Source organism: Octopus bimaculoides, chromosome 9 (assembly GCF_046866305.1).
Source record: "Octopus bimaculoides isolate indiv1 chromosome 9, ASM4686630v1, whole genome shotgun sequence".
NCBI classification, from domain to species: Eukaryota; Metazoa; Mollusca; class Cephalopoda; order Octopoda; family Octopodidae; genus Octopus; species Octopus bimaculoides.
In genome coordinates this window covers 57541135-57562936 of record NC_142936.1, presented here as the reverse complement: position 1 = coordinate 57562936, position 21802 = coordinate 57541135, and the positions used below count along the sequence as shown (strand labels likewise).

Here is a 21802-nt window from a genome sequence, read left to right as displayed (position 1 = left end):
CCATAAAAAGGAAAGAACAAATGTATATAAAAAGGAACTAGAGATCTGTGAATTTGTGAAGATTCAGCCTCAAAACATAACCTATAAAGTCTGCCTCTTGTAGTGAGTACTAATTTTATCTAGTGCTTACTTGAATATATGCATTATGATGGATGGTTCTCTGTATGTGTATGTGTATATGTATAACTGTATATTACATACCTTCATAATCATGGTTCACTACACAAACTTTCCTGTGTTATTGACAGAGATCTAGGCCATGAGATTTAGTATATCTAGTTCATTGCTTTATGTTATTTTTGATCTGAGTTAAAAACTCTCCTGTCATTTTGATATTTCCTTTCATCTACTTAAAGGTAACTTGTGTTGAGGGATGTTTTTTTTTTTGTTTTTGAAGGACCACTTCCTCTACATTATATGAAATCAGTTCATTATGGAAGCTTTTATGTAGATACCTGAATTAGTAAATTATAGTAATGCCTTGATATACAAGTTAATTTATTCCCAGAGACTGCTTGTAAAGCAAAAGCTTGTAAAATAGAGCAATGATTTTCCATAGTAGCAATGTTATAAATTGTAATTCGTTCCAAGAAAAATATTTTACCTATAAAATTTATAATATTTGTAAATAAATAGCAATAAAACAACAGTAGAATGTAAAGAATATTTTATATAAAGTAAAAAGAATGTTAAGATCATTTATGATAAAAAAAAAATTATTATTATTATACATATCATCATCAACAACAACATTTAACATCCATTTTTCATGCTGGCGTGGTTGGGTGGTTTGACAGGAGCCAGTAATACCAGGGGCTACACCAGGCTCCATAATCTGTTTTGGCATGGTCTCGAGTGTACTGGGTTTTTTTTACATGCCACCAGCACCCACACCAATGCTTTTTTGCATGGCACCTTGGTTTTAGGATCTCTGTTTTGTTGTGCTGAGTGGGTCATCTCAAGTACAGCAATGCACCACATATCACAACCCTCTGTTATCTCCTTCATAAGGTTTCTGCAATTTGAGATCAGCCTTCTATACTTCATCCCACACACACACACGTGTATATATATATATATATATCTGGTGCAGGCATGGCTGTTGGGTGAAGATTTTCATTCCAGCTCATGGTTTTGGGTTCAGTTCCACTGCATGACACTCTTGGCAAGTGTCTCCTAATATAGGTCCAAGACTACTAAAACACTGAATGGATTATGTATGATTGTAAATGAAAGAAGTTCATTATGTGTGTGTGTGTGCTTGGGTCTCCTTTTCTTGACATCATGCAATAGTTGTAAACAAGTGTTACCATCATATAAGCAGTGTTGTTCATTCCCTATCTTCTATGAAAATATGTCCTGCCCTGGTAGGAAGAGCATCTGGCTGTAGATACTTTACCCAGTGAATTATCTGTCTCATTGCAAGTATGAGAAATTGAAGATTAAAAACAGAGACAGTGGTGGTGGCAATTTTTAGCATTTTAAATTGGTAAAATAAAACCAAGTTTCCATAAAGGTAGAATTATATCCTAAAGTTAGTGGTCATGCTTTGCTGTCTTCTGTAAGTTTGGAATTCTGTAACCTGGGTTTTCATAATATAGGAGATGCTTGTATATATATGTGTATGTGCATGTTTGTGTATCTTTGATCACTGCTCTTTTAGTTTAATTAAATACTGAGGCAGTATTTAATTAAAATAGGGACCTATGTATCATACAAAATGTATATACACTGTCGATATGCCAGTTAGTGCAATGTTTGTCCTGAGACGTCTCTTATGGACTTGCTGAGTTAAAAACAACAAATATCAGAGAGAGAAAGAGATGAAAATTCATGCCAACAACAACCTGCAAAAGCACAGGATGCATTTCAGCCATTTGGGGCACTTTCAGAATACTGTCTTTGATATAGGAAAAACTGAATATAACATTCACTGATGTTGCAAATGGCCATCCACCTGATTTAAAATCCAGTACACACAGCTGAGGCAGTATTTAATTGAAATAACACTTTATATCACATACTTAATGTTTACACATTGTCAATAAGTCAGTTGCTGCAGTATTTTTTCCTGAGAAAGCGTCTCTTATGCACTTGCTGTGTTAAAAATGCAATAAATATCAGAGGGAGATGAAAATTCATTCCCAGCAGTGACCAGCAATTGATTTGATCAACTTCTAGTGGTGTTATAGTGGTGAAATCCTACAGTTGAGAATCTCAAACAAATCTCCTTAATGTTAGTTACATCTTAAGGGTGGAAAAGGATGTAAGCCACCACAACCACATTATTTCTGTGACTAGCACCAACTCTAGATATTGTGGCTACAGAACTCAAATTGGTAAATGAACACCATCACCATCACCGCCATCATCATTTATTTAATCTGACAACTAGAAGTAAAAGCAGGTTTACTTTGTTTTTATTCCATAGTTTTGTTTGTTGTTCTCTCCTTCTTCACTTTTTCTTTAACCCATCTCTTTCTCTAACCCTCTCATTCTCTCTATCTCTCTCTCTCACCCCCCCCCCTCTTTGCCTCTTTGATTACTGCTCTTTTATAAAACATTCTCCACTCCACCACCACATTCTCACCCTCTACCTTTTATTATTGATCCTCCATTAAACCAACAAGGTAGCCTCTACAGGGTCACACAACCTACCAGAAATAGCAGCCAAATCCTCCTCAAATCACACCTAAGAGCACACATTAGATAATGTAGTCTTAGACAAACTGTCATGACTGGGGTGCCTTTAGCCACTGATCTACTTGATGAAGGCTGACCTGGGGCTAAACAACAATGACTGCCAAATTGGAGCGAGCCTAACGGTTTCTTCTCTGTTTTAATTTGTCCTTACGACATTTACAAAAGTAGACGGTGAGATGATGATGATGATGTTATGAACTGCATGCATGTCATAAGAAATACAGGTGTAAACCAGTTACATGCTTAAATATTTATAAACTGATGTTATGCTATAACCCCTGCTTCCTCCTCCTCCTCCTCCATCCCCACAGGTTTGTTCATCTTCCAATCCATCACCATCACAACCCCACCACCAGCCTCTCCCCACCCCCACATTTGTTACCATCACTACTGTTACTGCTGCAACCACCACTGCCAACATCTTCACACTGAGCCTCTGGGTGGTCACTCATTCTGCTAGAAATAGAAGCCAAATCTCCTCCAATCTCGCGCTACTGTGTTGGAAAAAGAAAACAAGTTAGGCAATGTGGTCTTGGCTGGATTGCTTTTGATTGTAAGTAGGTCTGCTTAATCACCGCCAACCCAAGGCTAAACAACAACAGCAATCTTGTCACACCTCCACAAAAAAATATACACATGCTCATACACAGATGGTATCATCTACCTGCTGTACAAGTGAGCAATTCTAGGGCATGTTGATATGTCACCCAAGCAACTAAGTGCAGTCCATAGCTGCAGATGAGGCCCCCCCTGTAGTGCACATTATGGCATGCAGTGTTTAGTTGCATATGGTGCAGTACTGCAGTTTTGACATGTACTTTCTCTATTGTGCACTCCATTTCTCTGTCTGTAGATTTTGGTGTTGAATATGTTGCTGGTTGGCTGCAGTTGAAGTTGTTGTTGTTGTTGTTCTTCTTCTTCTTCTTCTTCACCTTCTTCCTCTTCTCCTTCACCTTCTTCCTCTTCTTCTTCACCACCATCACCTTTTTCTTTACCTTCTTCTTCGCCTTGTTTTTCTCCTGTTAATTTTTATATTCATCACAGTTATTAGACTGTGGCCATGCTGGGGCACCGCCTTGAAGGATTTTGTCAAATAAATTGACCTAGTGCTTTATTCTGAGTCTGCTATTTATTCTAGCAGTGTCTTTTATTGAACCTCTAAGTTACAAGGGTATAAACAAACCAACGCCAGTTTTCAAGCAGTGGGGGCAACACACACACACACACACACATATACATATACATAGAATGAACTTCCACAGTTTCCATCAACTAAATTCACTCTCAAAGTATTGGACAGACTGGGGCTATAGAAAACACTTGTCCAATGTGCCACACAGTGGGATGGAATTTGAACCCACACAACTGTTAAGTGGTATGATTTGAAAAAAGATTTAGCTATCATTTCTAGCAGGTCATAGCTCCCTTGTTGGCACAAAGGGAAATGGTTTATTGAGTAGGTGCCTCTTTTAAATCTGTTTGTTTTTGGAACCAGGCTTTTGGAGTGGGTGGTGTAGGGCGGTGGGTAGGTTCGGGGTGGTTGTGCAGCTGCATCTGGTGAATAGTGGAAGGATGTGGATGTGATGTCAGCTGTGTATGAAGCTGGGTTTATGTTTTTCAGGGGGATGGAGGGTGGAAGGCCAATGGTGGTGGTGGTGGGGTTAGGACTAGGGTTGGTGGTTGTGGTGATGAGAGGTGAGTCGTACTTTCAGTGATGGTAAAGAGGTGGTAGTAGTGCTAGTGGTGGTGGTACTGCTGATTGTGCTGGCGGTGGTGGTGGTTTTGGTGGGACTGATACTGGTTGTGGTGATGGTGGTAAGGTATAAGCAGTAGTTCCAGAGAATGTGAAGAGATAGTTGAGTGTGGTGCAGGTTCTAGTGGTAGAAAGGTGTTTTTCAGCAGTGATAGGGATGGAAGAATTTATAAATGGAAACCGACCTCAAATAGTATAAATGATGATGATGATGATAATTGAATTTACATACAAAGTTGAGGGCAATTGTAGTTAAGCTGTTGTGTGGGTATTATTCGCATGCATGGGGCATGTGTGCTTACATGCACTAAGGTAATGTATGCAAAAAAAACTAAACTGCATTAGTATAGAGACATGCAGTGTAAATGGAGAATGCATGCCATGTTAAAAAAGTGTTGGGAGTTGATATTAGATAGTGTCTCTGGCTAAGGGTAACCAAGGAAGACATGGAATGAAATAGTGAGATTAGATATCCGAGTACTAGGCTTCACAGATGAGATGAATGGAACAGTCTTGTATTGTAGATCCGTCCACCTTGTGCTAGAGTGGAAATAAGGACAGACAACTTTGCCTTTCATCCTTTCGAGGACGATAAATTAAGTACCAGTGAAACACTGGGGTTGATGTGATGGACTAGTCCCCTCCCCCAAAATTTCAGGATTATTATTATTATTATTATTATTATATAAGGTGGCAAACTGGCAGAATCGTTTTTACACCAGGCGAAATGCTCAGCAGTATTTCATCTGTCTTCATACTCTGAGTTCAAATTCCACCGAGGTCAACTTTGCCTTTCATTTTTTCGAGGTCAATGAATTACGTACCAGTGAAACATTGGGGTCAATGTAATCAACTAGTCCCTCCCTACAAATTTCAGGCCTTGTGCTTTTAGTAGAAAAGATTGTTATTATAATGGCCTGGTGGTTAGGGTGTTGCACTCATGATTGTGAGATTGTGGTTTCAAGGAGTGCATTGTGTTCTTGACCAAAATACTTTGTTTCCCATTGCTCTGCAATCACTTCGACATCTGATACGTGGTACACAGCACACCTGTTCAGACAACATTGATTTGATGGAGGGAGTGACATAATGTGCAGTACAAACATATGAGCATACCAGGCAAAATGCTTAGTGGCATTTCGTCCCTCTTTGTGTTCTGAGTTCAAATTCTGCCAATGTCGACTTTACTTTTCATCCTCTCAGTGTCGATAAAATGAGTACCAGTTGAGTACTGGGGTTAATGTAATTAACTTACCCCCCACTCCCCTGAAGTTGCTGGCTTTGTGCCAACATTTGAAACCGATTTAGTGTCATTTCCTCTGTCTTTACATTCTGAGTTCAAATTCCACTGAGGTCGACTTTAAGGTCAATAAAATAAGTACTAGGTAAACACTTGGGTCAATATAATCGACATATCACTCCCCTGAAATTTCTGGTGTTGTTCCAAAATTTGAAATGATTATTATTATTGTTGTGGTGAACTCGCAGAATCTTTAGCACACCGGGCAAAATGGCTAGTTGTAATGTTGTCCGTCTTTATGTTCTGAGTTCAAATGTCACCAAGATCAACTTTGCCTTTCATCTTTTAGGAGTCGATGAAATAAGTACCAGTTGAGCTCTGGGGTCAATGAAATAAGTACCAGTTGAGCGCTAGAGTCAATGTAACCGACTTCCCCTTCCCTTTGAGATTGCTGGCTTTGTGTCAAAATTAAAAGGAATTATTATTATTATTATTCACCTTTGCCAAGTCAACATATATATCCTCTAATCAATTTCTCAATAATTTAATGTATGGTTTTAATTAGGTAGATAACTCAGTCTTGGACCATTTTCATTTAGAACACCAAACCTTATGAGATTTGACCAAGCCACTTCATGCCAAAACTTCTTTTGGCCTACTTCTACTTTATATATATCCTCACCCTACTACTTCACAACTTTTCTTCCACCTCTACCATGCAGTGTTATTATTTTCTTCTTTCTTTCTTTCTTTCTTTCTTTATTTATTTATATTTTACCACATAAACTGGTTTAGTGGAGCAAACTCATTTAGTTTGTCTTCCTTGTACTATCAGCTCAATGAATGGTTTTTCATGACCGCCTTAACAACATGTGCTGTGTGCTTGTCATGGAATTATTTTCATACAAATGCACAAAAGGGCTCCCCACCCCTTTTTTTTTATTAGATATAGATAAACATACCATGCCTGGTTGAGCTCTTAGAATATAAAATAAAGAACCAAATCAAATTCTTCAAGGTATTTTTGTCAAACACTTGAATGTTTCTGTTGATTCATCATACTTAATTTGGTATATGAGGCTAATGCTTAGAGCATGATTAAAAGGAAAATATTTATAAATAAAGGTGTGAGGGGGAGAGAAAAAGTGAAAGAAGTTAGATAAACAAATGGTGGAATTTTTATCTTTTGATATCTCAAAATATATGGTCTGATCAATAAGTATCCAGACTGTTGCCATAGTAACGAAGCTAAAGCATGCAGAGTAAAACTGCTTGGCACAGTTTGACCTTGAACTCTGCTGTGCATGCACACTAAGTTTTAACGTTCTAGCTCACTTCTGTTTACAGCAGTGCTTGGAAGGAAAGTATGTAGTGTGGGATCATCGTATTGATCAAGACTGAGAAAGTTGAGCAGAGAATTTGCATCAAATTTTGCCAAAAGCTTGGCAATACCTGCTCAGAGACCTACGTAAAGTTGCAAAAAGTGTATGACCGAAAAAATATCAAACATTCTGGGAGACCCACAACAAGCAGAACTGAGAAAAGCATCGCAGATGTGCGTGCAGCTGTGAGGAGAAATTGTCAGATCACCATCCATGAGTTATCAGAGGATGTACAGATTAGCTATGGTTCAGTTCAGTCCATTATCACAGAAGATTTGGGTATGAGATGCGTGTCTGCCAAGTTTGTGCCAAAACTGCTTTCAGCTGACCAAAACAACACTCAGGTTTCAGTTGCTCAAGATCTCCTTGATTGTGTTGAGAACGATGAAAACTTTTTGAAAACAGTCTTAACAAGTGATGAATCATGGGTCTATGGCTATGACCCAGAAACAAAGGCTCAGTCTTCACAATGGAAGACCCCAATCTCTCCGAGATCAAAGAACGCATGAATGAATCAAAGTAATGCGACCATTTTCTTCGACTACAAGGAGATTGTTCATCATGAGCATGCTCCACCTGGTCAGACAGAAAATGAGTACTGCCGTGACGTTTTGCGGTGTTTGTGAGATGTTATTTGTCGGAAAAGGCCACAATTGCATGCATCCGGTGAGTGGCAATTGCACCATGACAATGCACCTGCCCATTCAGCGCAGCTCGTGCAGCAATTTTTGGCTAGGCACAGCATTCCTCAGATCCGACAGTTTCTGTATTCCCCAGATCTCACCCTTTGCGACTTTTTCTTCTTTCCAAAAATCAAATCCCACTTGAAAGAAAGATTTCAGGACATCGAGGAAATCAAAGGGAATGCTATGAGGTAGCTGCTGATTATCCCAGAAAATGAGTTCCAGGAATGCTTCCATCAATGGAAACAGCGATGGATTGTGTGATTTCCAAAGGGGACTACTTTGAAGGAGATTAAATGCCAAATTGGTACATGTCATTTTGTTTTTATAGCACCAGTCCAGATATTAATTGATCAGGCCTCATACAAGTCATCAAGGGAGCCTCTATCTGGTTGTTTGACCTGCTGGAAATAATAGCAAATCACAAATGATTTGTTGGGACAACATGCAATATATCTTACTTAATGTAAGTGTTCTATCAAAAGCTGCAAATCTGCAAGATTTGTCTTGAGAAACTTTCTTGAATAGATGTATATGTTACTTTATCAAATTTAAAACAAATGAGTGATTTCATTTCATAAGTGCCCATGCAATGCCACATAAAGGCACCTGTGCTGTGTCACATAGAAGGGCCCATGCAGTGCCACGTAAAAGCATCCAGCAAGTAAAGTGGTTGGCATTAGGAAGGGCATTCAGCCATGCAAACCATGTCAAATCAGCCTGGAGTCTGGTGCAGCTCCCCAGCTTGCCACCTCTGGTCAAACCATCCAACCCATGCCAGCATGGACAACAGACATTAAATGATGATGATGAAATACCAGCTCTGAGATCACTATCATTCTGTCAACTCATGAAGAAAGATACGAACCACAAATAGGCTTACATCTACAAGCCATTGATAGAAACTCAATCACAACATTTGAAAGACATTCCCTAAATCTAGATTTAGGATTTTGTTACACTTTCCAGTGGAGTTTTGATACTGAAGATATCCACAATCCTATCAGTAGCTCTAATTTCTTAAAACACTAACAATTATTGTTTATCATCACTTTTGTGGATAACACTACCAACCAGGGTATCAACAGAAATATTACAGCAATAGCAACCTTCTCATACAGTTCATTTAGATACATTGCATGACCTCAGACTGTGTATTCAAAAATTCTCACCAAGTCAAAGTCATTAGATCCCCATTAACTCTTTTGCATTTAATCTGGCCATATTCTACCTGTTTTATGTTAAAACTGATGAAATCCAACCTCTCACACCTACTCTAAAATGTCATTCTAGAAATATATGAACACACCATTGAAATTTTGATGCTACAAGATAATGCGTGATTAATTCAAAACAATGTGAATATGTAAGCAATACATTTGACAAAGAAATATGAAAGCTAAAGGGTCATGCAATGCACCTGTACCTCACAATGTTATGCATGAAATCAAAACTAAAAGATAACATCCTGTTTTTGCCCATGCAAGAAGACTTGTGCTTGAACATGAAACTGTTGCTAAACAAGAGTTGAAATACATGATGCAGTTTGACATCTGTGCTTCATATGGTATCTCAGATTAAAGTTATAGACCACAATGGAATTGCTGAGCATTAAACAGCATCATTTTACCTGACAGATTCCCACTGTTACTTGTACAAGAATTTACAACTTAATTGTATTGAAAAATATCTTTTAATCAGTCTTATACATGCCTATCACCAGATTTCAGTTCATTCATTTGATACAAACAAAACTATAATCACTGTGCCATTTGGCTTGAAGAGTCATCAGCTAATAAGTCAAAGACTAGATTTTGTATTTGTTTACATAGATGACATTTGTATAGTCAGCACCAATCCCAAGCATCACCTGAGACAGTACCTCGAAAGATTAGCATTACAATCAACTCCAACAAATTTGAATTTGAATTTGAAGTTGCACTAAATTTCTTTAAACATACAACAACCACAGAATGAATGAAACTGCTTAAAAATCAAGTTTATGCAATCAAAGAATTCCCACTTGCTGCACAAAATACCAACTTCATGATCTCTTAGGAATCATCAACTTCTATTTGTCATTTGTTGAAGCATTGTTTTACGACTAGATTCTCTTCCTATCACTGACCTTTATCTATTTTTCAGTTGGAGAATTTTTTATCTCTCATATCTTCAATAGAACAGAGGGCAATTTTGTTGCCAGAGAATGTCAACATAACATCATTAGCTGTAGCTCAATGCTTTTCATGTGAAGCAAAGAACATAAAACACACACATGCTCACATACACACAATAAGTTTCCATACAGGGTGCATCAACTAATTTCACTCACAAGGCATTAGTTAGTCCAAGGCTACAGTAAAAGATACTTGTCTATGGTACTATGCAGTATCATAGGACTCAAGATCATGCAATAGCAAAGTGAACTCTGCATTCATATGGCCATGTCTGCACTGAAGAGATAAAACTTGGGAATCAAGGTATACTTCAGAAATATTAGAACAGCTGCCTACATCTGTGTGCTCTTGCCGATGCCATATTGTAACATCACCCAATACATTGTGTTCCGACCAGACTTTACTTTGACACTTCACTTACAGCAGCGGGATCAGGTTTTGCAACAAGCAACCACTGATGACAATTAGCAACCCTTGCCTTCTCCTTAAGGAAACTTGGTTCTGCAGAAACTCAATACACATCATTTGACCAAGAGTTGATAGTATTACATGTGAGTCACTGATGTAAGTTGGAAGGAATGTCTCCTATATGTAATGTGTTCGAGTTGTAACATAATGTGTGTAGTTAGCATGTTTTTAAAAACTGTTCATAGAAAAAAAATCCATATTCAGTGATTTCTTAAAGAGCTGTGAATAAAGAATATTCAGAAGGCAAGTTTATAAAACAAAAACATTGAAATTTATTCAGTAGTGTAATGAGTGCTAGCAAGTGGTAACAAGAATAAATCCTGTATATGAATGGGAACTAAATATATGTGTATGCGAATCAGGAAAAGTCGCATGATTTAATATATACACTGATGAGCAGAGTGGAAGCTGATATTAATCAAATGAGTTGCTTGTGGTAGACACAGAAAATGTAACATGTCAAGAAAGCAATGTTGCTTCTACACCATCAAATCTGCAACTAATTTGAAACTACTGCTTCGCTGTTGTCATGAGTTCCTACAGCTAAGGCTGATCACTGCCATTTTATTCATATGCCTCCAGCTCTGATTGGCTGGAATCTTCCATGGCATAACTGAACTACACCACAGCAACAAAACAGATCTTTCCTGTCTTGCTACAATAATGATTTACTTTTCCATACTCTGTTTGCTTGAAGAACACCTTTTGCAAGCATTGATAGACAATAAACCACTCATTCATGCCATCATTGTTGCTTCTATGTCATCACCCAAGATAAGTCAATCGACAAAGTGGCCCACATCAGTGAATTTACTTCAGATATGTGATATCTCAGCTCTGTTCCTGCTACCATCTTGATGTTGGCTCAGTCGCTAATGGTTGATTTTGAGGCAATTCCACAAACTCAGAGTGACATTGCTGTTCATCTCAGCTACTTGGCATCACACATTTTCATTTTCTGGTGCCAACATGGAAAATGAATGTTAAATGATAACAATGGTGATGACTCTGAAATCTGTGTTATACAATAGTTACTGACTGGCTGTTATTTAGGATCAATTATGAAAAACAAAGAAACATGACAAACACGAGCTTACCTTAGCTGCCAACATGCTAAATTTTCCCACCATATACTACTACCACTCCATGTAGTAATTTCACTCCACCAACAGTTTATTTACAACATATTCCCCTTGGTGAAGAGGAATGGCCTGCAAGAGCCTTGTGCCTGTGCCACATAAAAGCACTCATGCTGGTGCCATGTTAAAAGCACCCAGCAGCACACACTGTAAAGTGGCTGGCGTCAGGAAGGGCATCCAGCCATAGAAACCAAGCCAAATTAGATTGGAACCTGGTGCAACTCTCCTGATTGTCAACTCTGGTCAAACCATCCAACCCATGCCAGCATGGAGAATGGTCATTAAAGGATAATGATGATGATGCCACCGCCAACATTCACATTGATATTGGCCCGTTTCCTCCTTCAAAAAGATATTATCATTCATTTGTAGCAAGCGATAGACTCATGTTGGCCTAAAGCTATTTTCTATGTCCAATATTACTGAAGGAAAAAGCAACCAGCTGGCAGAATTGTTAGTAGACTTGGACAAAATGCTTAGTGACATTTCGTCCATCTTTATGTTCTGAGTTCAAATTCTGTCCAGGTCAGCTTTGCCTTTCATCTTCATCTTCATCATTTAATGACCACCTTCCATGTTGGCATGGGTTGGACAGTTTGACAGGAGCTGGCCAGGTAGAAGGCTACACCAGGCTACTGTGTCTGTTTTGGCATGGTTTTTACCACTGGATGCCCTTCCTAACACCAACCACCCTGCAGAGTGAAGTGAGTGCTTTTTACGTACCACTAGGGTTGATAAAATAAGTACCATTTGAATACTGGGGATTGATGTAATCGACTTATCCCCCTCCTCTTGTGTCAAAATTTGAAACCATCATTAGATATGAAACATTTCCCTCAGCTTTTCTCACCAATTGGATTTCTCCTTTGGGAGGTACATTGACTTTAAGCAACAAATTGTGCTCAAATTTGAATTTACATTTATACAATGACCAGCTGCACATTTAAGCCATAAGCACACACCACCACTTGCCTACCACTTGCTGCTTTGGGATATACCAAACATTTTCACTACTAGCTCAAATCTTCTCTCAAGGCCTGCCAGAACTTGACAAAGTGAACTGTCTCTGTACTCCTTATTCTGCTAAGTCTTTGTTCAAATTTGTGTGTGTGTGTGTGTGTGCATTTGACCGAGGAAGAAGACCAAAGAGATATGAAAAAAGATATGATGGGATAAGATCTCAAGATTTTGAACCTTATGTACCAGTTGACAGAGGAACATGAGAACATAACACATGGCTATTGTATATGGTAAACCTGAGTCTGCCTGTCTTTCCCCAAATCATATGTGGCTTATAATACTAATCAGTTGATAAAGATATCAGAAATTGGGTTAGTTTAAGATAACCTATTTATAAAAATATTGGGACACTATAGAATAACAATGTAGAAATATTTGTCTTAGGACAATGGCTTTGTGAATCAGATGACTTTCAGAGCATAACAAATGGCACTGTGTGTTCAAATGGGCATATCCAAGCCACATCACCTTGGCAAATAAAACAAGATATTGCAGATGATAGTTTGTATATAACTCTGTGTATGAGCATCATATGTCACATCTCCACCTGTGATTAATGGCACTAACCAGTTGATAGTTGACATCAGGAATTAGAATAATGTTCAGTAGAATATTGCTTTTAAAAATAAAACTGGAACACGGCAAGGTAATAACATGAATAAAAAATCATAATGATAACAATTTGTATTATCATGTTTCAACTACAAACCTCTTGACAAGATTTTAAATATGTCTATCACTTTGGAGTCATCATGGTTCTTATTACACAATATAGTACCTGCCCTTCCATTTCCTCAAATAGATACCACATGTCTTTATTGGTTATGAGGTTATCACTGGACTGATTACACAATATGGTAACTGCCCTTTCATCTCCGTAAAAAAGATAATATTATTTTGTGGAGTCACCATAGGATTAATTACATAACACAGCACCTGCCCTTCCATCTTCTTAAATAAAATATAAATTATTTATTGTTTGGTAATTATTATACATGATCTGAGTCTCATTGGTGGACCAATTTCTCTCTGTCTTAGATACATATCATTTGTATTAACATCTCAGACAGAATCACCTTGATACCGTTTGTGACAAGACTAGACTTATCAATTACAGTCACAATCCATCCATTAGGCCTCTCCACACACTATCCATCTATTCAATTTCACTCACAAGATTTGGGTCAACTGAAGGTTATAATAAAAGATACTTGTACAAAGTGTTGTGACTGGGGATCGAATTCAGAAGTTCATGATTGCTAAGTTAACTTTATAAACATGCTGCCATGCCTGCACTTTTGGTCATTTATATATATATTTATACATGCATATGTGTCCATACCAGCACATGCAGTTATCCACCGCATGCACTAGTGCAGTCATGTCCTCCCCTGCCTCCCGCCAGATCATCTTATCAAGGGCCTTACTCCTCATTCAACACAACTGCTAGCTGGAAGATGCCCCACACCAAATTGCTGGATATGTCTAAAGAAGATCTCCAGAGGCTCGACATCATCTCAGAGGATGCAGAGGGGCTGGCATGGGACTGCCAGTGATGGGGAGCACTGGTATACCTGATCGGCTCTGTGCACGATGACCCTTCTGGGACCGCTAACCTGGGATGACCCCAGCTCCATCAAGCAAAAGCATGAAGCAAGCAAGCAAGAAGCAAACAATACATACATGTGAAAGTACATGGGCTAGTAGTTCAGGTGTTCAGCTCATGATGCTTAGGTTATGAGTTCAATTCTTGAGCAAGACACTTCATTTCATGATGATACTGTCTTCTCAGCTGTATACAATTAAAAAAATACAGTAAAATTTTTTTTATATTCATCAAATGGAAGTCCAGTAGAGTAAAATAGGACTCAAAGGAGTCAATATGCAAAAAATGGTTTGAGAACCACTGCTCTAGGTCATGAGTGAGGGTTGGGAGGGTTCCATGAGAGTAAAGGTGTTAGGATTGGGAGGGTGACTGTGTCTGCTCCCAACTATGTAGACACCTAAAACAACTATCAAAAACATGGTACATCTTATGCCACACTCACTTGCTGACTATGAAAGCTGAATTTGACTACATTTACACATACACTAACAAAATACATGAACATGTAGCCATTGGTCTGAGAGGACAGATCATCACCATTTAACATCTGTTTGCATTGCTGGCATGGGTTGGATGGTTTGACCAAGCACCAGGTTCCAGTCGTGTTTTCGTTTGGTTTCTACGGCTGGATGCCCTTCCTAATGCCAACTACAGCGTACTAGATGTCTTTTAGGTATCACTGGCTCAGGCGCCTTTTACATGTCGTTGGCATGGGTCCTTTTACGGGTCACCAGCACAGGTGCCTTTTACACATTACCAGCACTGGCCATGACCACAGTTTCACTTAACTTGACATGTCTTCTCAAGCACAGTAAATTGCCAGAAGTCTTGGTCACTTGTTAGCAAAGATCATACATCACCACCTCATCCCACATCTTCCTGGCTCTGCCTCTTCCACAAATAGAAAATGAGTTAATACCTCAATAAGGTTTCAACAGAGAATAGCATTCATAGGGACACTATCTATTTGCCATCAAAACTCACAAGGCTTCAACAGAGTATATCTTAATTCATTTATGCAAATTATAATCAACTGGAATTGTGCTTAACAAATAGTTATTATTTTGAGGCTGTAACCTTATAAAGTGGAAAAATAAAATGAGAATAAATCTCTGATACAGCTTTGAAAGTAATGGTTCTTGCAATCTCTTTTGCATTGCAGACCAGTTTCATGCATGGCGATTTTTCCGCAGACCTAGTAATTATGAGCATAACAAAACACAAAGTGTACAATATATAAGCTAATTCTTACATAGGCACAAGTATGGCTGTATGGTAAGAAGTTTGCTTCCCAACCACGTGGTTCTAGGTTCAGTTCCATTCCGTGGCTTCTTAGGTAAGTGTTTTCTACTTTTGCCTCAGCCAACCAAAGCCTTATGAGAGGGTTTGCTAGATGGAAACTGAAAGAAGCCTATCATGTGTGTGTCCTTGTGTTTATCCCCTACCACCACTTGACAACCAATGCTAGTGTGTTTACATTCATATAACTTAGTGGTTCAGCAAAAGAACCCAATAGAATAAATACTGGAGTCAATTCATTCGAATAAAATTATTCTTCAAGGCAGTGCCCCAGCATGGCTGCAGTCTAATGATTGAAACAAAAAGTAAAAGATATATAATGCAAAATCACCCTGCAGACTACAATAGTCAATAAAAAGAAATGAAATTTTAAAATATATTCCTTCTGTGCTACCATAGGCGCAGGAATGGTTGTGTGGTAAGTAGCTTGCTTACCAACCACATGGTTCTGGGTTCAGTCCCACTGCGTGGCACCTTGGGCAAGTGTCTTCTACTATAGCTTTGGGCCGTCCAAAACCTTTGTGAGTGGATTCGGTAGACGGAAACTGAAAGAAGCCCGTCGTGTATATGTTTGTGTGTCTGTGTTTGTCCCCCCAACATCACTTGACAACCAATGCTGGTGTGTTTACATCCCCATAACTTAGCGGTTCAGCAAAAGGTACGATAGAATAAGTACTAGGCTTACAAAGAATAAGTCCTGGGGTCGATTTGCTCGACTAAAGGCGGTGCTCCAGCATGGCCGCAGTCAAATGACTGCAACAAGTAAAAGGGTAAAAGAGTAACCCAGGACCAAATGATTCATGGCCCAGTATTGGTCTATGAATCGGTGATTAGAGACCCTTGTATTAAAGGAAATATGGGTTCTGCTAGCTTACATTCATTTGCATGACAAACATTAGTTTCTGTAAGCATTGACTTGATTGGATGTTATTAAAAAGCTATTATTCTCTGTCATTGATGAGCATGTAGAAATCAATCAATCATAGGGGTTGGAGATATATACATAATATATATACAAAGAGCATCCCAGAAATTTTCAAGCATTTTTCATTTATTAATTTCAAAGAAGTACAAAACTCTAAACTCTTTCAAAGTAGGATCCTCTGGCTTCAATGCACTTGTTGTAGCACTACAATTACTTTGTGAAGGCTCCATGAAAGTCTTCCAAAGTGAAGGTGTCCAGGATCCTTTCGTCGTGGCCTCCTTTGTCTTCAAAACAACTTGCTCTGAAGTTCTCATTCAGCTTGGGGGACAACCAAAAGTCACAGGGTGCAAAGGCTGGACTGTAGGGGGGTGGAGAGACAGTTTTGATGCCCATCTCTGTCAAGTAGTTGGTTACCAGGATAGAATTGTGACAAGCAGTGTTTATTAGAGGATGTTCAAAGTGCTGTTGCCTCCATCTCTTTCAATCGGGGGGGGGGGGGGAGTTGGCAGGTTAGCTTATTATATGTATAGTAATGATATACTAAAATTACAGTGGAGGCGCAATGGCCCAGTGGTTAGGGCAGCGGACTCGTGGTTTCGATTTCCAGACCGGGCATTGTGAGTGTTTATTGAGCGAAAACACCTAAAGCTCCACAAGGCTCCTGCAGGGGATGGCGGCGAACCCTGCTGTACTCTTTCACCACAACTTTCTCTCACTCTTACTTCCTGTTTCTGTTGTACCCGTAATTCAAAGGGTCAGCCTTGTCACACTGTGCCACGCTGAATATCCCCGAGAACTACGTTAAGGGCACACGTGTCTGAGGAGTGCTCAGCCACTTGATCGTTAATTTCACGAGCAGGTTGTTCCATTGATCGGATCAACTGGAACCCTCGACGTCGTAAGCGACGGAGTGCCAACTAAAATTACAATAATTTAAGACAGTTATAACTCCCTTTCCTAAAAAAAGTCTCAAAACTTCTGGAATGAACTTTGTATGTGTTGTGTATGTGCATTGCAATGAAAAAGAGGTTTATTCAATATGTGTTATGCAGTTTATTTATTTATTATCTTTTCTTCTCTTTGACAGCCACCTAAATTACCCAATGTCTAGAATTTTCCGTATGCCTGATCCTATACGTATGAAAGGTGGGCAGAAAACTCTAAATTTACAACCAGCAGCCAATGAAGACGATGAAGATGAGGAGGCAGCATGAGTGTATTGTTAGGGTTACAAATTTAAATTCAAATAAGAAAAAAATATAACAAAAACAAGAAGAAAAGAAAATAGAAAAAATATGGACAAGAAAGAAAAAAATGTGTAAACTATTATTAATTTTATCATTATTATTATTAAAGAATTATTTTCTTACTTATTAATAAAAAAGAAATGAGAGAAATTATCATTTGTACTAAATACTATTTTTGTTTTGTTTTTTTATTATTTTATGTTTACAGATTATTTATAAACATTTGTGTATGTATGTATGTATGTATGTGTGTGAGTATGTACATATATATATATATATATATATATATATATATATATATATATAGCTATAGCATGGAAAGTGGACGTTAAGCGATGATGATGATGATAATGATTAAATCTCTGAGTGGGATGCAAACAGTAGCAATATGGAATTATAGCATATAATTGCCAACCAAGTATGGCGTCCTAAACAGGACTGGTACTGATGTTTATAGCCCTAGGAAGACATCTCTTCCAGCTGGCTAATGACACACATTCTGTGTCCACAGACACAGAATGTGTGTCGTTAGCCGTCAGTAGCAGTCCTGTATAGGGCACCACATTTGGTTGGCAATTATATGTTAAAATATATATATAACTGGCAGAATTGTTAGCACTCTGGGCAAAATGTGTGCGACATTTTATCTGTCTTTACATTCTGAGTTCAAATTCCACCAAGGTCAACTTTGTTTTTGAACCTAGTGTAGCCTTCTGGCTTACCAGTTCTAGTCAAATCGTCCAATCCATGCCAGCATGGAAAGCAGACATTAAATGATGATGATGATGATGTGTGTGTGTGTGTGATCAACCAGACTGTCACATGTTATACATCACAGGTCACAGTGCACTTTACTTGGTTTTTGGCTTTCAAATGATGCCACCCCATTGGCTAGGCAAACAAGCCATTATTCCTGATCAGAAGTTTAGTCTATCGCAGGGTTACCTATTTACAGCTGAGTGGACTGGAGTGACGTAAAATGAAATGTTTTGCTCAAAAACACAATGCACTACCTAGTCCAGGAATTGAACCCATGGTCTAGCGATAATGAGTGCAACACACTAACCACTTGGCCACATATACATATGACATCAAATAAACGTTGTAAATGAATGCCATCATTTCCAATATTCTGCAGAAGCAAGATTGGCCTTGGGTAAATATTACATCATCATCATCGTCGTTTAACGTCCGCTTTCCATGCTAGCATGGGTTGGACGATTTGATTGAGGACTGGTAAAACCAGATGGCTACACCAGGCTCCAATCTGATCTGGTAGAGTTTCTACAGCTGGATGCCCTTCCTAACGCCAACCACTCAGAGAGTGTAGTCTGTACTTTTACGTGTCACCGGCACAAGAGCCAGTCAGGCAGTACTGGCAATGGCCATGCTCAAATGGTGTCTTTTACGTGCCACCTGCACAGGAGCCAGTTCAGTGGCACTGGCAATGATCTCGCTCGAATATTTTTTCATGTGTCACTGGCACAAGTGCCAGTAACGATCACGCTCGAACAGTGCTTTTTACATGCCACTGGCACAGAAGCCAGTCAGCTGCTCTGGTAACGATCATACTCGGATGGTGCTGTTAGCGCTCCACTAGCACGAATGCCAGTCTTCGAATTTGATTTCGATTGCCAGAGAAACATTTAATATACTTTATAGAATGTTACGGTTGCATAATGGAATACCTCGTCCCTATAAGTCATTCATATATACTAGCCAAAGTACCTGGCGTTGCTTGAAAGTTTAAAGAATGTTAATCCTTTTGATACCAACTCGGCTGAAACTGCCTCTGGCTCTATAGTACAAATGTCTTGTTTTCATAAGTTTTGAATTAAAATCTTTCACCAAACCTTAGTCACAATTTATGTTCCTAACACCAGCTTAATGATAACTAAGTTATTTTACTGAATTCTTTGTTATATTTAAAATTAATTGAAAGAAACACAGAACATCTTAAAGTATATATAGTAACAAAAGAGTTAAAGGAAATAAATATATTTATTCTGATAAAAAATATATTTTCAGAAAAATTTTATCAGATGACGTGAGTATGAACAAAGTTATTAAAACAAATCCTGAAATCAATCACAGTTTAATTTTGTAGAATTTCTAAATATACAACGTTTTCAGTGTGTCCTTTAATTGGGGTACAAATAAAAAAGTTTTGGGACTTCCAACTCGCGAACATCCTACTTATAATTGCCCATGAGAGAAGAAAACGGTTGTATAGGAGGATGGGGCTTACAGTCCCCTATGGGCAATGCCAAAATTTGCCCCCCTGAACCTTCCTCTAGTAATGAAAAAGACCATCATGCAAAATTTGGTATTTATTCTAGAGTTATGAAAAGTGAAGGAATGATACTACTGGGAAAAAAAAAACTCTAGAACCTTCTCCGAGGAATGAAACACCTTCATACCAAATTTGGTACAGATTGATCCAGTGGTTTGGCCATGCATAGAGGAAATACATACACACACACGGTGAATTTTGTAGATACCGTGCTTAGTAGATAGAACAAAGATAGACTACTCTAACAGTAGATAATTTAATACTCTTTACTCTCTTTTTACTCTTTTACTTGTTTCAGTCATTTGACTGTGGCCATGCTGGAGCACCACCTTTAGTCGAGCAAATCGACCCCAGGACTTATTCTTTGTAAGCCTAGTACTTATTCTATCGGTCTCTTTGCCGAATCGCTAAGTTACAGGGACGTAAACACACCACCATCAGTTGTCAAGCGATGTTGGGGGGACAAACACAGACACACAAACATACACACACATACATACTTATATATATATATACATATATACGACGGGCTTCTTTAAGTTTCCGTCTATCAAATCCACTCACAAGGCTTTGGTCAGCCTGAGGCTATAGTGGAAGACACTTGCCCAAGGTGCCATGCAGTGGTCACTCATTATCTATTTCAACTGTTGATGGAATAGAAATGTTTAAGAGTGAGAGGGTACACATGAATCTGCATTAGTTCTTGACAGAACAATAGGCAGTATGGCTAGGGCGAAAATGTAGATTCGATTTCAAATCTGAGGTAAAACCAATATCCAAGTACAAATAGTCACATCGGGTTTAATATGAAACATTGAGTGTACTCTAGCTAATTTTATTAGGTCCATTCCATGAACAATCATTTGAATAACTCATGTCGATATTTCTAACTTATGTCACGAGAATATTGAACTTTAAAATTTATAGCATTTATGATATAAACTGAAATATATCCTACAGTGTATATTACATAGTAAAAATAAAATATTTTGAATGTTCGTACAGGAATTATAGAGCTTGTGAAGTTCAAGTAGAAAGAAAGAGTGAAAAGGAAATACAGTATTGAGGCAGTTTGAATATGTAGTCTGTTGAAATTAATGTAATGTTGAATGTAAATCACTCAACTGAAAATTGTTTCCTAATTGAGGACTTGCACGAAGCTGGTGGGCAAAAGGGCTTTTGTATGTTTACGTCTGCAAGGGAAGTGTAAGATAGTTAGATGTGGGAATCATAAAAGTGAAACTATAGTCTTATGAAAAGTGAAACTATTATACCGCTGCAAAAAAGGAAATCGGAAAGATCGTATAGCGAGAGGGGGGCTACAACCCCCTATATGGGCAAGGGCCAAAATTTAACATCCCTACAACCTTACCCAAATAATGAAAAACCTTCATACCAAATTTGGTATTATACTGCTGAAAAAGGAATCCGAAGAGTCGTACAGAGGGGACTACAGCCCCCTATATGGGCACCACCCCCAAACCTTCCCTAAGTAATGAAAAACCGCCATGCCAAATTTGGTACAGATTGATCCAGCAGTTTGTCTGTGAATAGAGGAAACACACACACACAGAATTTTATATACAGGGTATTCAGACATAATGAATCGATTTCATTACGCAATATTTTAATAAGGAAAAGCAATAGAAAACTCCAGCTAAGTCACAAGTATTTACTCACAATCAACTTTTATTTCTTGTGTTCAATGTGGCCACCACCTGCAGCACAGGTAACATCAATGCAATAAGAGAATTCCTTCCATATGCATATCAGCATATCATGATCCACTGGCTTGTGAGATTCCCAAATCTCACCATGTGTGATTTTTTCTTGTGGGGACATGTAAAAGTTCGGGATTATGTTCCAC

The 21802-nt window shown here is 38.4% G+C and overlaps 1 protein-coding gene across 1 annotated transcript in view; it reads left to right on the top strand.

The window, feature by feature from the left end:
* LOC106873121 (structural maintenance of chromosomes protein 6) overlaps positions 1–17814 on the top strand; it is a 148372-nt gene extending 130558 nt beyond the window's left edge. The window contains exon 27 of the mRNA XM_014920348.3: positions 17483–17814. Within this exon, the coding sequence (XP_014775834.1) occupies positions 17483–17609 (127 nt within the window). The 3' untranslated portion in view covers positions 17610–17814. The remainder of the gene's footprint in view (positions 1–17482) is intronic.
* The last annotated feature ends 3988 nt before the right edge of the window (positions 17815–21802 follow it).